This window comes from Schistocerca gregaria, chromosome 6 (genome assembly GCF_023897955.1).
Source record: "Schistocerca gregaria isolate iqSchGreg1 chromosome 6, iqSchGreg1.2, whole genome shotgun sequence".
NCBI classification, from domain to species: domain Eukaryota; kingdom Metazoa; phylum Arthropoda; class Insecta; order Orthoptera; family Acrididae; genus Schistocerca; species Schistocerca gregaria.
The window spans coordinates 491,995,148-492,016,551 of NC_064925.1; the positions used below are offsets into that span (position 1 = coordinate 491,995,148).

A 21,404-nucleotide genomic window follows, 5' to 3' on the forward strand; every position below is an offset into this window, starting at 1 on the left:
TCCTCAAGACTGAGGTTTCTGTATCATCACAAAATGAACATTTTCTGCATAACAAACTTCGATGTAACCATGAAAATAGCATCAAATTTGACAAAAAAATCACATCAAAATTTAACAAGAAAGAGATCTGAACTCAGCTAAAGCAAAAATAAAATAATAATAAAAATATAAAGTTGACTTGGCACACAACAAACCAGTTTTGCAAAAGAATTATGTAGAATTTTGTCGCAAAATATAACTATTCTTTCTTATCCCTACTTATTGGTAACATTTTCAGTTATTTTAAATGGTAGTGTACCATAGATCATGGGCACAAGCAAGTAAGCAGTATTGATAGCAAAAGGCAGCAAAAATTACAGACAGTGGTATGAGTATTCACAGGTGACACAAGTTACTTTCATGACAAATCAGAAAAAAAATCAAACTTTTCCCTTTTGTAGCATTTGGTAGACAACAACAAAAAATGTGATGGCCTCATGGATATTTCTGTATGACATCCATTGTAAGTTTTTCCTGGAGACAAGTATCTTTAGTTGACCACACTAAAATACGAAACAGAAAATTATACTCAAGCACTTGTTTCCTGATACAGTACTACCCGATGCTGCAGGCTGTCTACTGGGGATACAATTTCTTTAATTGGCACTTTAAACTAAATTTTTCCACCCCCATCACACACCCGGTTCCATAAAATACTTGATAGATCCTGTGGCACCCATAGAACTCTCTTCCCTGGTTCCTAAAAGTGTAAGTTAACACACTGCAGTTCTATGCTATCTGTAATTATTTTATTGTAATCACATCACTGTATGTTCTCCTGCAGCATTCTTCATGAAAAGGTATGGAGAATAACATTCTTGAAGTACTACATCAGATAATTAGTGCCCTGGCACTCTCAAGGTGTGACCAGCTGAGATTCTGCAGTGTAGATACTGGGTGCCCCAATTTAGGATAAGTGCTATCGAGATTTCTGCTTGGTCATCTGGATTGACATGTTCCACTTTAAATCAATTCAGGTAAATGTGCCAACAGGTTCCTCTGCTACGTTCTGGCTGATTTCCTTTCCTATCTTTGAATTCTTTCCCTGGTCTGATGATTTAGATTTGACGAGATGTTATACTTTAAGCTTCCTCTTTAACTGAGATGAAATCAAATCATACATGTTTTACTTCTGCCTTTGACTGTATATTTCAGCCTGTGCTACTTGTCGGTTATAGTATTTCCCTCACATACGCCTACTTAGCTCGCCATCCTGTCCGAGGGTTGCTTTTATAAGTTCTCCCCCCCCCCCCTCCCCCTCTCTCTCTCTCTCTCTCTCTCTCTCTCTCTCTCTCTCTCTCTCTCTCTCTCTCTCTCTCTCTCTCTCTTACCTACACACTCTGCCTAAAGTTTCATGTTCACGAATCCCAACCATCCATTTTTGGTCCAGATTCACAGTGGCGAATGTGTGATTGATTGGAGGTGCAAGCAGACGTGCTGGTTTTGGTGCACAATTGTTGGGGAGACATTTGTAATTATAGGTTTAATACCTTTATTTAAGAGTGCCATACAGGAAGTGAGATAAGGTGAAGGGTCATTGTTATTTTGAAGTTTTGTTTCAGAGCTTATATAATTGAAGCAACTAGCATATGACAGTGTTCTAAGTTTCTTCCCATGTGTAGCTTGTTTTATGCACTTTACATTATTTCTGGGAAACAAACTACAATGGTTTTTATAGTTTTTTTGTTGCGTTAATGTGTTTAGAAGACTAACTTTCTTTAAGAAAAATACATTTATTTTTGGTTTTTATAACAGAGGCAGAGAATGAAAATGAAATTGAAGACAGTGAAGGTCATTTAGCTATTGAAGAATTCACTAGTAAGAAGATAACCAATAAATTGCTGCAACAGATACAGGATCCTCTGGTGCTGTCATCAGGAGCACTTCCATCGTGGTGTGAAGAACTCAACCGATCTTGTCCATTCCTCTTTCCCTTTGAGACAAGACAGCTATACTTCAGTTGTACTGCATTTGGTGCTTCAAGGTTAGTTAATACTAAAACTTAGTTATTGTTATGTGGCACTTTCAGGACTGAATTACAGTAAAGCTAGTATAAATAAATAACTAGCAGAGTTTCTGAAAGTCTTGGTGATTTTTGTGGTGTACTACTCTATCTATTATCTGTTTCATGATGACTAACTCCTGGCTTTTAGCTCCTCTTGCAAGAGGAATATCTGTGTGTCACACTTGTCTGGAGTCTCGGGAAGCGTCTTCTTTCATTTGATATATGGGAATATTGTAAAGGTTTCTTGAAATTACGGCAACCAGTCACCTTTTGTTTTGTTCTTCAATTTTTTTATTAGTCCATTACTGGTTTCACACTGCCTAGCGATTAGTCACCAGAATGTTCATATTTATTTACTGTCTGCAGCAGTGTGGGAGTCGTGTTGCTCTGGCAAGGCAAAACCTGTAAGCACTGAGTGTGGTGGGAATTATTGACATTTATTCACATTATTCACATTTACTTACAGTGATAAGTATCCATTTGTTGGATCTATCTCATAATGTGAATAATTCTCACCACACTCTGTGCTTACATGTTTTGTTTATACATCTTGCCACAGCTACATGACTCCCAAAATGATGCAGAGAATTAACCCTCTGGTGGGCACACTTTCATACTTCCATGAGTGGGTGTGTTGCAGCTTTTACACCGCAATTAGTATTACCGTTTTAACCTAAGGAAAAATAAGCTTTATGTAATCGCCAGTTAAATTTTATTGAAGTAAACATAAAACATTTCATGGCTCTATGAAAATAATCTTTTTATTTATATGTTGCCTTCACAATTGCCTATTTTTGTCATAGTAATTTATAACAAGCAGATATTCTTTATTGCCTTCATGGTTCTTTTAATTGTATCACTTAATTGTACTGATTCACATGAAAGAAAGTAACAAGGGAACACATTATGAAATCGAGCATTCATAAACTTCCACTACTGTTTATGATTGTGAATAAATTAGTCAACTTCCATCTGAAGCTCACTTTCACATTGTACACATTTTGTATCTATGACACTATGTTTCTTGCATACATTTTTCTTGCATTTCATACGTACTGTTTTAGTTCTGTCGTTTTTATACCTCCCACATATTTAACAAATTCCACGTTTTGTTGGCTCCTTGGTCTTCTCTTCTTTGTGCCTATATTTAGTCAAGAAGGTGTGAATATCCTTGGGAAGTGTGTCTAGTAATGCTCATTGATTCAAATGTTCTTCCATAAAGTCCAGAGCAATTTGTTTCAAAAAAATTCGTCTTCTTTCTTTATTATCAGGATTTTTTAATTTGAAAATAATATTTGTATTTATCCCAGCAATATCTAGATGTCTGTAGGAAAGTGCAAGTGGCCATCATTGCTTTATTTTGGAAGTACTGTAGGATGAACACATCTGATCTACAGTGCCTACTCCTCCTTTGGTAGCATTGTAGTCCAAATTCATTCTTGATTTCTTAGTCTCTTAACCTATTATATTTCTGTTCTGCATTGTCGATAAAAAAAATCACAGCTTTGTTCTTTTTAGGAACAGTCAAGACCATACAGAAATCGTCTTGAAAACTGAAGAGACGTGACTGGACTTCCCAGGTTTTATTGGTTTGGAATTCTTGAGGTGCTTCCTTCATATCCTCTCTTCCCCCCCACCCCCTCCCCCATGGTTCCCAAGAAAGTCAAACCTTTGCCAAGTACATTTTAAGCCATATGGTAGCTACTGTAGTAATTGTCAGTTGTAAGATTTCTGTTTGTTTTCTCAATTGGTGTCACTAATCTTTGCACAATGTCAGCAGGCTTGTTAGACTTTAGGTAGGGTCCTGGCATCTGCTTGCCACAATAAATTTCAAAGTTCAGGGTGTAAAATGTTTTGTATCATATAAGGCATAAATCTTGATCCCATAATTTGCAGGCTTATTAGGGGTATACTGAATAAATCTGCAGTGTCCTCTCAAAGAATGCATCATTTCGTCCCGTCCCATCCACCCCCTTCCTACCCCTCCTCCTGCGGGTCTGGTGGTAAGAATAGGCCCGAGGTATTCCTGCTTGTCGTAAGAGGCGACTAAATGGAGTTCCGCACGTTTCAGCCTTTATGTGATGGTATCCTGTAGGGTTTGACCACCATTCTTCAAAATTTTCCCGAAGAGCTCTGTAATGGTGTGGGGCATGTGGAGTTGGAGTGATATGGAACCCCTGACACATTTAGATATGATTTTGACAGGTGACACGTATGTGAGCATCCTGTCTGATGAGCTGTATCCATTCATTTTCATTGTGTATTCCGATGGACTTGGGCATTTCCAGCAGGAAAATGCGACATCCCACACATCTAGAATTGCTACAGAGCGGCTCTGTGAACATTCTTCTGTATTTAAACAGTTCGCAGTCCACCAAACTCCCTAGACGAGAACATTATTGAGCGTACCTGGGATGCCTTGCATTGTGGTGTTCAGAAGAGATATGCACCCCCCACCCCCCCCCCCCCCCCCATACTCTTACGGATTTATGGACAGCCCTGCAGGATTCATGGTGTCAATTCCCTCCAACACTATTTCAGACATTAGTCAAGTCAAGTCCATGCCATGTCTTGTTGCGGCACTTCTGCGTGCTTGCATGTGCTCTGCCCGATATTAGGCAGGTGTACCAGTTTCTTTGGCTCTTGAGGGTAGTATCCAAGTGTTTTATGGTATGATAATTTGTCTGGTTAACATGTTTGAAACGCCATTTTTAAAAGTTCGTTTGATACTCACCTGGCTGAGAACACTAATTTACAGTTAAGTAAACTCTCTTCAGTGTAATTGTATGTTCTCATTTCAAGCAGTCAGTGATTCTGTTTTTATGAACAATGTAAACAGCACTGCTTGATACTGTTGCCAGTAAACTACCAATTTTTTAAAAGAATTGAACTGTTATGTATAGAACACCTTCAAGCCTCTAATTACATTATAGATGAGGTAAGATGTTAAATATTTGACATTAATTATCTAATCGAGAAATGGTTTGAAATTGTGCTTAATGTTTGTTGAAAGTTGTTAACCTCTCATTGCTAAATATTGGGTGAACGTAGTCTTAGTTGTGCCCCATTGTAAGGAAAAGCAAGTTTTTCATGCATCTTAATGTTGATGATGTCATATCTCCTGAACTATGTGTTGTACAGTGATATAATTTTGCAGGTGCATTCAGTAATTATGTAGGCAGTGTCTGCAAACTGTGTTGTGAATAGAGTTGGTACTAAAGAACTAATAAATTTAAAGTTATGGCTGATACTGAAGTTTTACTGCATGAACAGCCAAAGTGTAGTCAGTGATTAACTTTTTTCTTTCCCTCATTTTGTGTGTGCACTTTGGGAAAAGGGGGGGATCCGCAAGAGGAAGGTCCATAAAGATTCAAAATTGTCTGTAAAGTTTGTTGCATGTTCCAAGTGCTTTTACTTTCAAATAATGGATGAATAAAGTCTGGGTACTTGCAGGCTGTCAGTTACTAACTTCGTATTGAGCCTGGGCCTATGGAAGTCGAGCACTTCCCCACCGAGCCCCAATTGAAAAATGACGATTTGGACCATGGCATAGAATCCTTATTATACTGCCACTTCTCTAATAACTGTTGACAGATTTAGCTAGTGGCTGGAGAAAGTCAAAGGCATGCTACTTCCAATAAAACTGTGCCAAGTAGAGCACTTAAATGTGTTCAGACCAACGTTTTGATTGTTGATGACCTCCTTTTTCGTGTCGACGTCGTCTCCTTCTTCTTAGAGCCATGTGTGAGGCATAACTTTTGCAATAATATTTCAGTTAATGTTGAATTGTAAGATTAATATTAATCCTGAGAAGAAAAAAGTGTCAAGCTGAAATTTTGAGTTAGTCCATGAGGCAAAAATGGGTAGTGCAATTTGTAGCGCCTTGCCTGCTACAAGCCAGGATGAGGGTTACTGTTGGTGTGCAATGCTTATTTTGTCACAAATGTTGAGAAAAATGTTTTCTGTGTTTAGATATTTAACTTGCGTAGTAGAATTACGTTCAGTTTGCATTCGATTTTACAGGTCGATCGTCTGGCTTCAGACACAACGTGATGTAACTCTTGAGCGGCAGCGAGCACCAGGTTTGTCTCCCCGCCGAGAAGACCCTCATGAATTCCGTGTGGGAAGACTGAAACATGAAAGGGTCAAAGTTCCTCGTGGTGAGAAGCTCCTAGACTGGGCTGTACAAGTCATGCGTTTGCATGCTGACAGGAAGAGCATCCTTGAGGTGAGTATTACATTCCTGTTTGTACTAATTAACAAGAAACATTATGAGTACTTATGTGTTTATCAGTCCAATGGAAAAATTTAGTAGAAAAGCAGTGATCCTGAATACAGCACCAAATAAAGTTCTCTGAAGTGCTAAATAGTAATAAGATGTAATTTGTATAATTTGTATATTGAAGGTTGGCAGCAAGATTGAATTTGCAGGTAGGAGACAGTACCAAATAAACACCCTTGAAAAAATAAAAATTTAAGGGTGCAACAATGTTATGAAAAAGAAAGTTGCTACTCACCATATAGTGAAGATGCTGAGTCACAGATAGGCACAACAAAAAGACTGTCACAGATAAAGCTTTCAGCCAGTAAGACATCCGTCAAAAACAGTCGACACACACCCGCATAAACACACGCACACACATCTCTCTCACATGACTGCATTTTCAGTCAACTGAAGCTATTAAATCTGTTTTTGTTATATTTTGGATTTACAGCTGCATTTATATCAAAACTTCTCAAAGACTTTATAGTGGTTATATTGAATTCTTATGTTAGGGCAGTTCTGACTGTCAAAATTAAATTGAAGCTCCAGTTTTGTCTGATGGAGCTACTGTACTGAGGTAATGCACTAGTAATTAAAGTTATAATGGTAATTATATTGTGATGAGCCTCTGCATTAATTTCAGTGAAGCCTGGTGGCAATTGCATTGAAATCAAATATAGAAACTAATAATGGGGTTGATTTTAATATTAAAACAAAGTCAGAAATTGCATTCTGGGTGTTATAAAAATAAAATTTATTGGGGGGGGGGGGGGGGGGGGATGACGATATCACAAACAACTACTCCTGTTGAAAGCTTTCTACTTTACACGAGCAGCATGCAGGATGTGACAATAGGTACCTCTTTCAATCTTTTGTAACACAAAGTAACTCTTATTAGCCCTTTTAGTGCCAGACATTTTCTCAAGAGATCATGTTAAAAGTGCCATGTGATTTTACAGTAAAATGCAGACCTCTGCCATACTTGCAATAAAATCTAAACTATTGCATAAAAGAATGTAATTTTTTTTAATTTTTAGGGAATGTTGTTGGCTACAGTAATATGTGCAATACACATTGTCAAAGAACATATTTTCAGAGAAAAAAAAATTATTTTCATGATGGGATTTATCGAACAAAATTAAAACTTTGATTTCAGTTTACTCCGAGACCCATCAGATGATGATATACTCAAAACTTTCAGGTATATATGGAATCTCTGTAGTTTCCTTAACAAAAACATCATAAAGGAATATAAATTTTTTATTTCACTAAGGAAAAAATAAAAAAGAACATAACATTACAAAAAATTGTTTTGCTCTGAGTGTGTTCCCAGTTCTTCAGTCATAAATCACTAACAAATGTGAGGTTGCAGTTATGACAACTACTTGCACACATGCTGACCAACACATGAAGGATGCAGTCCTTTCTTGCAACAAACACATACTGTTCGTGAATGCCGCTTCTTATCCTTCGTAGAACAAACATTACAGTAGCGTTCCTTTCTCGCAGGAAGTGTCTCTACACCATATACTGTTGAAGCAGGTACATTCATATCTATTGCACTTGTGGTTGCAGTCCTTGCCTGAAACCACTGTTGAGAATGTTTGCAAATGACTATGCTGTCAAACTTCAGCCGTGTCAGTGGTTTGTTGCATTCAGTAACATCCTGGCAATTATGCTGAACACTACCTTCTTCCACATCTTGACAGTCCTCCTCTCATCTAAATAGCAGTATGCCATCATATCAGAGGAGTCAATACCACCCATACACTTATTAAATCCAAAAATACATTTGGTTTCTTGACTGACTGTCTATTGCGAATTGTCTTTTCTGATGATGTAGCAGAGGATGATGTACTCACAAGGAGGACTGGATTTCTCTGTGATTTCTTTTGTCTGAAGCCACTGAGAAATATAAAAGATTTCCTGAAAAACTTTAGCTGACCTACAGCATAATTCAACAGAAGACCACGTGGCAGGAATTTTCTGTTTCTTCTAATTGTTCCTGTTAGATAAGTGCTGACTGAATACAGCTTTTCTGCCAGAGGAATAGATGTAAAAAAGTTATTGCAAAACACATGGTAACCTTTTTGCATGTAGCTCCCAAGAGCTAGTAGTTTCATGACAACTGCATATCTCAGGCCATTCTCTTTTATTTCGTTTTTGTCATCATCACTTTTTGCACCATGGCATGCATAAAACCCTAGGCAGTGATTTACTATTGAATCACACAGCATCCAAAATTTGACTCCCCATCTGTGATTATGTTTATTGGGAAGATACTGGATTAGCTGTGAGTGCGCCTTTGTCCCAACAAGACTTTAAACAACACTCATTTACTGGTGTGGAGTGTAGTAGTGACAGAAAACATTGTTGGCAATATCCACCAACACTTTAAATTTGGCTGTTGGATCATATAATGGGTGACCAGGAGGATGAAATTTCAAATTGTCTACAAAATGTAAGAACTGCGAAAACCACGGTGTCAACAGGTTTGCATCAGTTGACCAATAACTACAAATTGTTGGTTTTTTATCAGTTCCATATTCAAAATCACTGCTATGAAAGCCCTCATTTCTGCTACAGTTGTTGGTTGCCACTGTTTGATTCTCGAATTTGGCGATAAATGCGTTGACTGAACCACCTGGCGAGTGTATCTGTTAGTCTGTCATCATAATCGTAAGAAGCTGCTGCGAGAACAACAAACTGAAAAAATCAGTTGGTGTGGTGTTTGCTGGTATATGTTTAGGGCCTGGTACTTCTGCATACACAAAGCTTGGAGGGGGCAGATTATCTGATGCCTCATCCAGTATTTCAACAAAAGTATTTGCAGTGCATTTCAGTTGTGTTTGAACGTCGTCGTCATTTGCTGACGCACAATCGTCACTTGAAGAAGAAAACAACGAGTCCTCTTCTCCACCGGACATCTCATAATCCGATTCACTTTCTGCAAATCCTGCAAATTAATCTTCACTTCCACTACTTATATTGTTGTCTAAATCACTCATATCGAACCGCAACTACTTACTTGATGATGCCATGCTCCTGCGAAATACTCTGTAAATAAACAACACCAGAGAAGTTTATTTTACTCAACATATCACACTGACAATCGAAAAGAAGATTGATATTCTGTGCCTTCAGCCTTTCTTCTCTGTCTTGGCTAGGAAATACTAACAACTTTGACTTCAAGTGCGGAAAAAATGAATGAGAAGGGTATCACGATCAGATCATTACTGGCATATTTCACCGAAAATCTGGATCACAATCAGATTGTATTTGGCACTAAAAGAGTTAATAACAATTACCTCTCATCTCTCATAATACGACAATGCCGATGACGACACGGTGGTCAGCTTCTTGAAGATTATTCCCATGAATCCTGAAGGTGGTTCATGACGCACACAGGGGGGAACAGGTGTTATCGCAACTGGTAGAAATAAAATACTTTTCTTCCACGAGCTATCCACGTTTATTTATTAGGCACATATAGAACAAGATACATCTGTACACGACAGATGAGAACAGAAGAGCTCTATTACAAGCATTAAAACAAGAGAGGTGGTGTTAAAAAAAAATTGAAGATGCAACTATAATGTTTAAAATTTTTCCGCTGCCCTTTCAGATTACATTAATTAATATATCCTTGACGCATTGAACTGGCCCCTGTATGAATTAATACTTTTCATTTTTTCTATACAGGTAAACCTTATAGGTAGCTGCACAATGTGTCTTGGTGAAAGAAAATTAAGTTGGAGTTAAGAGTATAGGGAAAATGTGTGTTTCAAACATAGCATAAGCTTTGTGAAATTTCACTAGTAACTGCTGACTAAGATGAGTTGCACACAGAGTGGTAAAAGTCAATGATAGTGAGGAGGCAAATTATGAGTAATGGTTATAGCAATGTTTTATCTTCAATGTAGCTGGTTCATACTTCTGGTTAGAGATATATAATTTGTATGAGAATAACAGTGTGTATACACCCTAGAGCAACCAGGAAAAACCTGGGAATTTTTTAGAAGTTGGAGATTTTGTTGTTGTTTTAGTTTGCACTTAATTTTTTGTAATTTTGGCTGGTAAGAACTGATACCCTAAGAATTTTACGTCAGCCCACTATTGCAGAATAATCCTGCGACAATAAAACACAAACAAGAGAATAACACCAAAATAAAACTTAAGTTGCAAAGAAAATGTGTCAAAGGTTTTAGGACAAAGTCTATGCAGTACTTAGTAACATCAAATCTTAGAATGTTTTACTCTCATCTTGAAAAGCCAAAATGCTCAACGGAATGTGTGTTCAGCCAGGTAACTCACAAAATGTTCAGTGCACAGCAATTAAATTTGTAATCACATGAGTGTCAGAAATATTTAGCTGCTGCATTTTAATTTGTTTTCTTAGGATCCACCGTGTCACACCCTCAGAAAAAGGAGCAAAAACATTATGACGACCAGTGTTATATGCAAAAGCTTAGCTTTTCTTGTAACTATACTCTACATATATTAATACTAACCATTAACTTTTCATATTTGCGTGCTCATACTACTGAACAGTAATGTTGCTATTGGCAGACTCCCTCACTTGACTTGTGCTCCTAATATCTGCTATCATTGGCTGGTGAGATCACACGAGACGAGCTATGATTGCTTTGCACAAGCACTTTTGTCAGCCAATCTCAATTTCAGAGCTTGAGAAGTTACTGTGCTGTATTTGGTAGAAGTTGTATTTATACTTTCACCACACAAAAATATGTAGTGTATATCTTGGAGAAAGTCTAAGATCTTTCCTAAATGTGGCGTTTTTCGCTGGGCTTCATTTCCTAAGTGCCAGGAAGTTCTGCGAGTGTATAAAATCTTTGCCACACAAAGGAATGATAAGTTTTACAGCTCTGAAGGAAAGTGTACTGTCACTTAACACAGAAAAAAATATCTTTCATCCAGAGTATATATTGTATTTTCACCGGGGAAAGGCATATTTTTAGAATCACTAATATTGCTGTTATACTATATTTTTTTGTCTTTATTAATTTTCTTTTTTTCTCCATTTTGTGATGTGCACACGCAAGTTTTACATTTTCTGGACATTTAAAGCAACTTGCCAATCTTTGCACCACCTTGTAAACTTACCAAGCTCTGACTGAATACTTATGCAGCTTCAGATAGCACTTCATCACAGGTAACTGCATATCTGCATACAGTCCAAGGTTCTAATAATATAGTCTGTAAAGTTATTAATATAAAACATGAACAGCGAGGGTCCCAACACACTTCCTTGGGCACACTCGAGGTTACTTCTGCATCTTCTGATGACTCTCCATGCAAGATAATATGCTGTGTCCTCCATGTCAAAAAGTTCTCAATGCAGTGATAAATTTCACTTGATCTGGGAAAAATTTGGAATTTTTTGTTTTTATTTTATTTATTTATTTTTTCTGTGTATACACACCAAATACGTGAATGAACATAACATTAAGGGCCTCTTTACCACAAGAAAATACATGTTGCTCAGTATACAGAAAAACTTATTTGCTTCGAAGGTGCAAATAAAAAAAAAATTGGGTAACTGCAAATGTGAACATTTTAGGTTAGAGTTTACTGTTACGTGTCACAATTTATTATGTTTCCATTACATGTTTCAGAGTTTTAAATCTCTATCATCAAGTGAATTTATGTGAATTAATACGAAATTGTCTAGTGTTTACAACTTTGGTGTAACCTTTGGCACTGCCTAGTAGCAGAAAACAAAAACAAAACATAATTTTAGTACATGGCTCTTAATTTTGGGGAGATCTTTGACTGCGAAGATGAATAGAAGTATAGCATAAGAGTGAGAATTCTATGTGCTATTTAAACCATCTGCTTAGGAAATACTACCACTCTTTGTGTAAAGTTATCTTGAATGGAGGATAAGCACAAGATGTAAAACACAGTAAATGCACTATTTCCTTAAAGTATTTTTTTAATGGGTTGAATTAAATATTCTGTATTAAAAACAGTGGTATACATTGAAGAAACTTTACATCAACAGTGTGATTCATGCCCAAAATCATCCTAATCACCATGTCCAGCTACAGTGAATTTTTCTCTACTGTGATGTTTCTGTGATTTGAGTCAGTGAGACAGCATAAAACCATTATATCCACACAGTTGCTTGAGGTGTGTACAGATTTCCAATTTGGGCTTTTAGAATTTTAATAATGAGGAGCAAAAGCAAAACTGAAAACCTTCAGAAGTGACTAAGTAATGTAAATAAAAGGACAGTTGCAGCAGTTGGAGATAATAGGTGTTTCACTGTGGTGACACTAGATTACAGATTTTGAGAAATTTTTCAAACAAGTCTCCATGTAATCGTCACCATAAGTAGCATTAAGTGACTCACTGCTCAATATATGTATCTCTGTTCTGTGTGGTCTATCTTCACAAATAAATAATATCACCATTCCTCACAGGGCCACTGATGCAATCCCCACACTGCAGCTGGTGTGTGAACTCCCTTCTCTGTGAGCAATTGAAGTGATAACGTACTTCACTTTTTCCATCATTTAATGGGGCATTAAATCTAGACCAATTCACATGAATTCTGTCTGTTGTAATATTGAGAAATACTTTCATTTCTTGCAGTGAAATGTCTTCTAGCCCCACTTTCATTGTAAAGTGTCTTGTTTCTCAGACTGTCCAACGCTTACCTTGCCATTGGCAACTTCTTCGCTTTCACTGCTGCCAAAAGAATTCATTTCTGGAGCTTCTGGGCTGTTGTCTGTATATAAAGTAGTAAAACTTTCCTGTGATTAATATACTTTCCTAATCTCATCAAACATACGAACAGTATCGTCTCCTAAAAGTTTAATAACGAAGCCTGACAGATTGCTGAGTCTACCTGTATCTCACGTTAACATTAAATTTGAGGTAAACAAAAATGCAAAAAGCGCCCATATTGTATCATCAGCAGTAATCCTTACGTACTAACTGCACATACAAGCAGCCAAAATTGCAGTTTTGGTCATTGATCATTCTGCAATTTATTGTTAATGAGAAAAATAGTCACTATATTTGCACTAATATGCAGCGATGGACAAAGACAGAGAAATGCCAAAAGCACAGCACATTAGAAAGCCTAATATGGTATAGGGAAACAATTGACATTCAAAACTGCTTCGTCATCTCAGAATGAGTAAAGGAAATCCTCTATGGTTTTAATGGAATCTTATACCAATCTTCATGCAAAATATTGGTAAGTACACATAACAATGATGGAGGTGGATAGCAATAGTGCTTCCTCCTCCCCCTAAGGAGACCACAAAAGCTCAACAGTAATGAGATATGTTGACTCTAGTAACCAGTGGAAAATTGAGAATTCATCCTCGTGCTTACAAAACCAGTCCTGGACAATGCGAGCTGTGTGGACTGTGGTCCATGTCATCTTTGAACACAGTATCATTAGGAACAAGATTATTTCGTGAAAGCGATAATGCAAAAAATAATGTCTTTTGCAGTTTTTGGCGAAATAATATGAAAATGCAATTTATTGGCGATATCACTATGTTTGTAATTTTGCAACATAAGACTGTTACAAACTTGAGGACAGCCTGTTACTAATATAGCTTACTGATTGATAGTTATTGAATGTTAATGCAATTTGACTTCTGATCTCCTCAAGGCTGATGTTCCTGTATAATCTTAAAAATGACGGTTCAGTTTGCTTGCAACAAACTTTGATGTTACGACGAATGTGGCACCGAAAATGACAAAGAACGGGGAAAACCAATGGTGGATTAGACAAAAACAATACCAAACTTGTCAAAACCAAACTGAATTTGTCAAAAAATAATACTGAACTGGGAAAAAACAATGAATTTTCCAGAAGATAACTCGTAATTTTGCACCAAAAAAAAATGGGTGCAAAATAATACTGAATTTGGCAAATAATAAGACAAAATTTCACAAATAACAGAAGCAAATTTGCAAAAACAATATCACTGAAATTGATAAAAAAATGAACAGGGCAAGAAAACAGTCACTTAATTTCCCAAAAAGATAACTTTGGCTGAAAGAAACATGAATTTTGCAATGAAAATCACTAAATAATGTTGAAGTATCACTGGATTTGCAAAAAAGATTTCAGCCAAAACGGACACTAAATAAGGCAATTGAATTTGGTAAAAAATATTTTACCATGTGATGTACCTGATTAGCCAAAAATGGTCTCGTAATCCTTGGGACCAATGTTACCTTGCAGAGTAACCATGAAATACTGTGATATATCGTATTTGCTCCAATCTTAAGCCGCACCTGAAAATGAGACTCGAAATCAAGGGAAAAAAAAATTTTCCCGAATCTAATCCACACCTGAAATTTGAGACTCGAAATTCAAGGGGGGAGAAAAGTTTTAGGCCGCACCTCCAAATCGAAACAAAGTTGATCCATTGTAATATGATGCATCAGGCGCTCCATCCGTATTTATACGTGTACTCTTCCTTTTTTACGTGCTTCGTCTGACTTGAATTGATTGCTTATTTTTCTTTGATCTTATAAGTGCTGTTCTTTTTGTTATAGGTGTTTACGTCACTCTAAGCTGAAAATGCATTACTGTACTGTGTCATGCATTGTTTGTCGCATTCTGACAATGAGTGTTTACGGCCTGTCACTGCTCGAGGCATGGCTTGCTTTTGTGCACGCTACTGCCGCTTATAATTTATATATAAAAAAAGAAAAATTGTCTCGTTAGCGAAACAATGGCATGAAAATCTTGGCAGACGCCTCTTTAGTACATTACATTCTGCACAGAAATTAGTCATCTTAGATTTAAAAAACTAGTCAATTGCCGTGCTTCATTTCTGACTGTATCACTATTAGGCTTAAGAATAATATGAATATAAACATGACGTGATATGTATATTCTCCCGCGTTTGCTGTTGTCTCACCCTAGTTTCGTAGTTTATTAGGCAGACAGGATGTAAATGAGATAGCAGGAAACACAAAAGAATACATGGCAAAATGTTTATATTCATATTATTCTTATGGTCAAGAGAATAATGCATGTGATTCACAATTCATTAAAGTTCCTATTAGCAACCATCTCTTCTGACAGGTAGGAAAAACTTCAGAACGTAGAATTGGCCATATTGACAAACATCCCAAACAGTCTTGCCAGTAGAATTTTCGTAATACATTGAAATGCTGCTACATTTGAAGATGAACAATACGGAATTTGTATGTACTTCATTGGATAATGTATGAAAATGCAGTGGTCGAAACTCGTCTTAAAAACACACACACACACACACACACACACACACACACACACACACACACACACACACACACACACCATTTATTTTTTTTCTGGCGCAGAGGTTTTGGCACCAGTATTCATCTTTGTGCCTGCAAAGCATGCCTGTTTAGCGCTTCATATATTCGACGGCAGAAGTAGTTAGTTGTGGCGGCACCTACCAACATTTTTCAGAACTTCCGCTTACTTTGCACTTGATTCTGAGCCGCAGACAGTTTTTTGAATTACAAAAACCGGAAAAAAAGTGTGGCTTAGATTCGAGTAAATACGGTAGCTGCCCAAATTATAGCCAAATCTGTCATGTTTCACTCTTAGTACGTAAATCTGACCAGAATTTGCAGCATTGTGAAACAAGACTCATCCGGTAATATCACTTTTCTTCCATTGCTCCATAGTCCATGTTTTGTAGCTAGATCAGTCATTGCACATTTGTGTGCACTTTGTGACTTAGCAGATGATGATTTTCTGTTTTCCCCATATGCAGTATAGATCTTCCGTACAGAGGCTCTCGAAACATAAACACTTCTGCTCCATTCGTTTCAAAAACACACACCGCAGAAGCCCCTAGTTCAAATTCACTTAGCTCTAACATAATGCGTTCTCAGCTAATCAGAACGCTGTTCTGACTATGATTCGTACTTGCAACGTGATGAGGACATTGCATAGCTGTTATTCGTAGTGAAATTCAATCGCAAAACAAGCAGACGTTGCCAGCATTGATTCAGGCATGCCTTTTTTTTAAGACCTCCTTTATTACGCGCTTTGGATGACTGCTAATTGTAATAATTGTTCATAGAGTAATTAAATATTGTTACCCAGGTCTAGTGGTAGTTTTAAAGAAAAAATACTCATCTTGCTTCCTGAAGATCTCTTTAAATCCATTGCTTGAATTTCTTAGGTCTAGAAGCCAGGTTCTCTTGTAGGTCTGGAAGCCCTATAGTTTGATGTGTTTGTAGAATTATGTGGATGACAAAACTGATTAGTACATAATTTTCATCTTTAATAGTTCTAGATGCTTACACACACACACACACACACACACACACACACACACACACACACAAGCCAAACACCCCCATTATTGTTCCAAAGTACATCAGTAAAGATATATTCATACTATGATCAATACATAGAATTACCTGGCTGAATTGCGGTAAGTTGTTTAAAAAATGACATATACTTCTGTACAGTCGGAGTTTAAAACATTTCAAATACAATCGTAAATTTGAGAAAATACTTGGTCTATGTTGCTTATTGCATGTTACACTTTCTTGTGGTGTTTCCATGTTTTTGTTAACTCCCTACACAAATACCTCATGAATAATAATTATGTGAAAGAAACCAATTTCATTGACCTTTTATTTGTCCTACACTTAATGTCCACATGTACAAAGTATCAGTTCACGCTACATTTCAGCTACAAGTTGCTGTTGCATCACTATGCTTTGTGATCAACAGATAGTATTTGTGTAATGGGTACCTCTTATGTGGAATGTGTTGTACATTAGTGAGGGTACACTGATTATCCATCATAACAGGTTTCTTTCATATGCCAATAGAGCCCTACTTACCAAACCCTTGGTGATGCTTCGAATGCCAGTGACATTTAAGTGAGTGTAGGCTGCTCAAAAAGTGTAAATGTAGTGTTGGTCGCAGGCATAGACAACATTCCGTTAGAGCTACTGATAGCTTTGGGAGAGCTAGCCATGGCGAAACTCTTCCAGCTGGTGAGTAAGATGTATGAAACAAGCAAAATACCCTCAAGAAGAATATAATAATTCCAATTCCAAAGAAAGCAGGTGTTGACAAATGTGAAAATTACCGAACTGTCAGTTTAACAAGTCACATGTGCAAAATACTAGCGCAAATTCTTTACAGATGAATGGAAAAACTGGTGGAAGCAGCCCTCGGGGAAGATCAGTTTGGATTCCGTAGAAATGTTGTAACACGCAAGGCTATACTCACCCTAGAACTTAATTTAGAAGACAGATTAAGGAAAGGCAAACCTATGCTTTTGACAATGGTGACTGGAATACTCCCTTTCAAATTTTGAAGGTGGCAGGGGTCAAACACAGGGAGCGAAAGGCTATTTACAATTTGTACAGAAACCAGACTGCAGTTATAATAGTGGAGGGGCATGAAAGGGAAGCAGTGGTTGGGAAGGGAGTGAGACAGGTTTGTAGCCCATCACTGATGTTACTCAGTCTGTATATTGAGCAAGCAGTAAAAGAAACAAAACAAAAATTTGGAGTAGGAAATAAAATCCTTGGAGAAGAAATAAAAACTTTGAGGTTTGCCAATGACATTGTAATTCTGTCAGAGACAGCAGAGGACTTGGAACAGCAGTTGACTGGAATGGACAGTGTCTTGACAGGAGGATGTAAGGTGAACATCAACAAAGCCAAAACAAGGATATTGAAATGTAATCGAATTAAATCGGGTGATGGTGAGGGGGAATTAGATTAGGAAATGACACTTGAAAGTAGTAGATGAGTTTTGCTATTTGGGGAGCAAAATAACTGATGATGGTTGAAGAAGGGAGGATATAAAATATAGACTGGCAATGACAACAAATTTCTCTTCTTCAGAAACAATTTTCTTAACATAGAGTATAGATTTTAAGCGTCAGGAAGTCTTTCCTTAAAAGTATTTGTATAGAGTGTAGCCGTGTATGGGTGTGAAATGTGGATGATGAATAGTTTAGACAAGAAGACAGTAGAAGCATTTGAAGTGTGGTGCTACAGAAGAATCCTGTAGATCAGATGGGTAAATCATGTAACTAATGAGGAGGTGCTGAAGAGAATTGGGGAGAAGAGAAATTTGTGCCACAACGTGACTAGAAGAAGGGATCAATTGGTAGGACACATTCTGAGGCATCAAGGTGTGACCAATTTAGTACTGGAGGGAAGTGTGGGGGATAAAAATTGTGGTGGGAGACCAAGAGATGAACACAGTAAGCAAATTCAGAAGGATGTAGGTTGCAGTAGTTATTTGGAGAGGAAGAGGCTTGCAGAGGATAGAGTAGCATGGAGAGCTGCTTCAAACCAGTCTGTGGACTGAAGAACACAACAACAACAACAACATGGTCACCTGCAAAAGTATCTGATAACTGGCTTCAAATGTCCTGTTTGAGGTGGATGTGTATCCTACCTGTTTGTAGTAGACAGAATTATATATAAAAAAATGATTTATCTTGTATTCTGCAGTGCAAGAGGCTTAAAAAGTTCTAAATCTACCTTCAGTTTCACGTTATTCTGCTGTGGTGGTAAAAATATCATAACATGTGCAACAGCTTGATACAAATGCAGCATAGAAATTGGAGAACCAGTACCTGCAATTGAGCTGTACAGTCTAAAAGTTAATTAAGTGCAAAACATATTCTATTATCTCTTCCATTCAATAGCTAGTGGCTGCAAAAGCAAGTGCTAAAGCTTGTTCAGCTTGTAGACAAAGAAGAGCAGCGAGTGTGTGTTCTCAACTGGCTTTTGAATTCCGTATTCAAATCAAGCTAAACATATAATGGGAACACGAAACCAAAATAGGAAGGAGTGACCATGCCCTGTTGTTTCTGTTTGTTGGATCAAAAAACCTTCAAACTCAACCACTTGAATAAGTCAGTCAGTATACTTTTTTAGCCATTGCATATTAGGGAAGAGATAAGGGGACAGAAAGGGTAAACCTGTACAAAAAAAGCAGTTTCCATTCCACAGTGAAAGGATTCAGGATAGATGGATGAATGGCAACTCATGTCACACACAAGATACCTACATTAAAGAGCAGTACACAAATCACACTAAACAGAAAGTACTGTGGAAGGAGAAACCAGCAAAGGTACTCAGATTTTGGGAAAAGATGTGTGGGAAATTAGACAGTGCTAATATGTATTAGGAAGAAAAACTCTTGATCTCAAGGAAAATGGCTGAGAAAGCATACACAGTTATAGGCAAAAAGTATAATCACACTATTTGTTTTCATGAGAAGCTGAGGTGTGTGTCACCCTCTTCCTGTATTGCTGTTGAAGAGATTTTAATATTGGTTTATCAGGACGATTTACTCATCCTTTTGCTCTTGCTGTTATTGTAGCATCTGTTCCTCAACATTTCTCTTTAAGGTGAAAATTTCTTCTGCTCTCTCTTCACTGATATTATTTGTTTTTATTTTGCAAGTATCTTCATCGTGATGGGATTCACAAAATATGATTTATAAGTGAATAAATTACATTACAGGATACAGGAAACAAACAATGGGAAGTCCAGGTTGGAAATGACGGATTACTGCTCACCGTAAAGACTGCATGTTAAGTTGCCAGCAGACACAACGAAAAGACTGTTACGCATTAAGCGTTTGGTCAAAGCCTTCATCAGAAAAGAAAAACACATGCACAAGCTAGACTGGACACACACACACACACACACACACACACACACACACACACACACACACACACACACACTGGCCAACAGCTTTGTGTGTAACATTCTCTTCATTGTGCCTGTCTGTAACTCAACATGTCATCTTTATTGAGTGTAGCACTCTACCCTTTCCATATTTTTTTATGTCATAGATATGTATTGTTGCTTTAACTGCAATGTAAATACGTTGGTATGAGACAGTAAAATTAGAATAAGTTTTTGATACCTTTGTCAACCAAGAGAAACTCGGGGGCAAGTGCATTTTGTTTCCTGGATGGCATCTTGTGTTTTCTGATAAATGCTTTTGTAATTTTTTGCAGGTTGAGTTCCAGGGTGAAGAGGGCACAGGTCTGGGCCCAACTCTGGAATTTTATGCTTTGGTAGGTGCAGAACTTCAGCGCTGTGACTTGGGGCTGTGGCTGTGTGATGAAGCTATAGACACAGAGGCCTCAGACAGTGCAGTGTATGACACAGCTGTCGCAGATCTCGGTGGTGTAGCACGACCGCCGGGCTTTTATGTACGGAGATCTTCAGGTCTCTTCCCAGCACCATTACCTCAAGTATGGAAAAGACAATATTTTCTTTTTGTTTATAACAATAAGTAACTGAATTTAGCATAAGTTCATTGAAGTCTAACGGAAGTAAGCAGTGCTATAATTTTATTCTCACCCCGCCCCTTTTTATCCGCTTCAAAAATCGAAATTGTGGTATATTTTTGCATTTTGTTAAGGTTGAATTAATGTGGCACTACCTTGGTAGAGGTATGCAAATCAACTTAGGTGCAGACCAAACCACCCCAAACTTTCAAAATGAACAGTTCTTTGACACAGAGATAAGGAAAGCCTGGTTGAGAACAGCTGTAGACAATTCCATTCCACATCTGAGATTCACTGGCATCTTTTCTTGCATATAATTTTCCAAAAACTTTAGTTTTAGCACAGCAAATAGTTCTGTTTACTTGGAAAGCTTCTGTCTATGCGTTCCTTCTTCATGTACAAGAACTGTGGTAAGAGAATATTGCACAAAGATATGAAGTGAATGAAAATATGTAATTTTTTACATGCATGTCATTCACGTTCCATTAATTTACCGTATTTACGCAATTATATGAAGAGTTTTTTTTCCCAAATTTATCTTTTGAAAAATATGGATTGATCTTACACTCCTGGAAATTGAAATAAGAACACCGTGAATCCCTTGTCCCAGGAAGGGGAAACTTTATTGACACATTCCTGGGGCAGATACATCACATGATCACACTGACAGAACCACAGGCACATAGACACAGGCAACAGAGCATGCACAATGTCGGCACTAGTACAGTGTATATCCACCTTTCGCAGAAATGCAGGCTGCTATTCTCCCATGGAGACGATCGTAGAGATGCTGGATGTAGTC

General features: G+C 37.4%; 1 protein-coding gene across 8 annotated transcripts in view; it reads left to right on the top strand.

Annotated features, from left to right (window-relative positions):
* LOC126279069 (E3 ubiquitin-protein ligase HECTD1) overlaps positions 1-21,404 on the top strand; it is a 311,851-nt gene that overhangs the window by 266,527 nt on the left and 23,920 nt on the right. For all 8 annotated transcript variants that reach the window (XM_049979517.1, XM_049979523.1, XM_049979518.1 and 5 more), the window contains 3 exons: positions 1,795-2,023; positions 6,068-6,272; positions 20,327-20,566. In XM_049979517.1, coding sequence (XP_049835474.1) covers positions 1,795-2,023; positions 6,068-6,272; positions 20,327-20,566 — 674 coding nt within the window. The remainder of the gene's footprint in view (positions 1-1,794; positions 2,024-6,067; positions 6,273-20,326; positions 20,567-21,404) is intronic.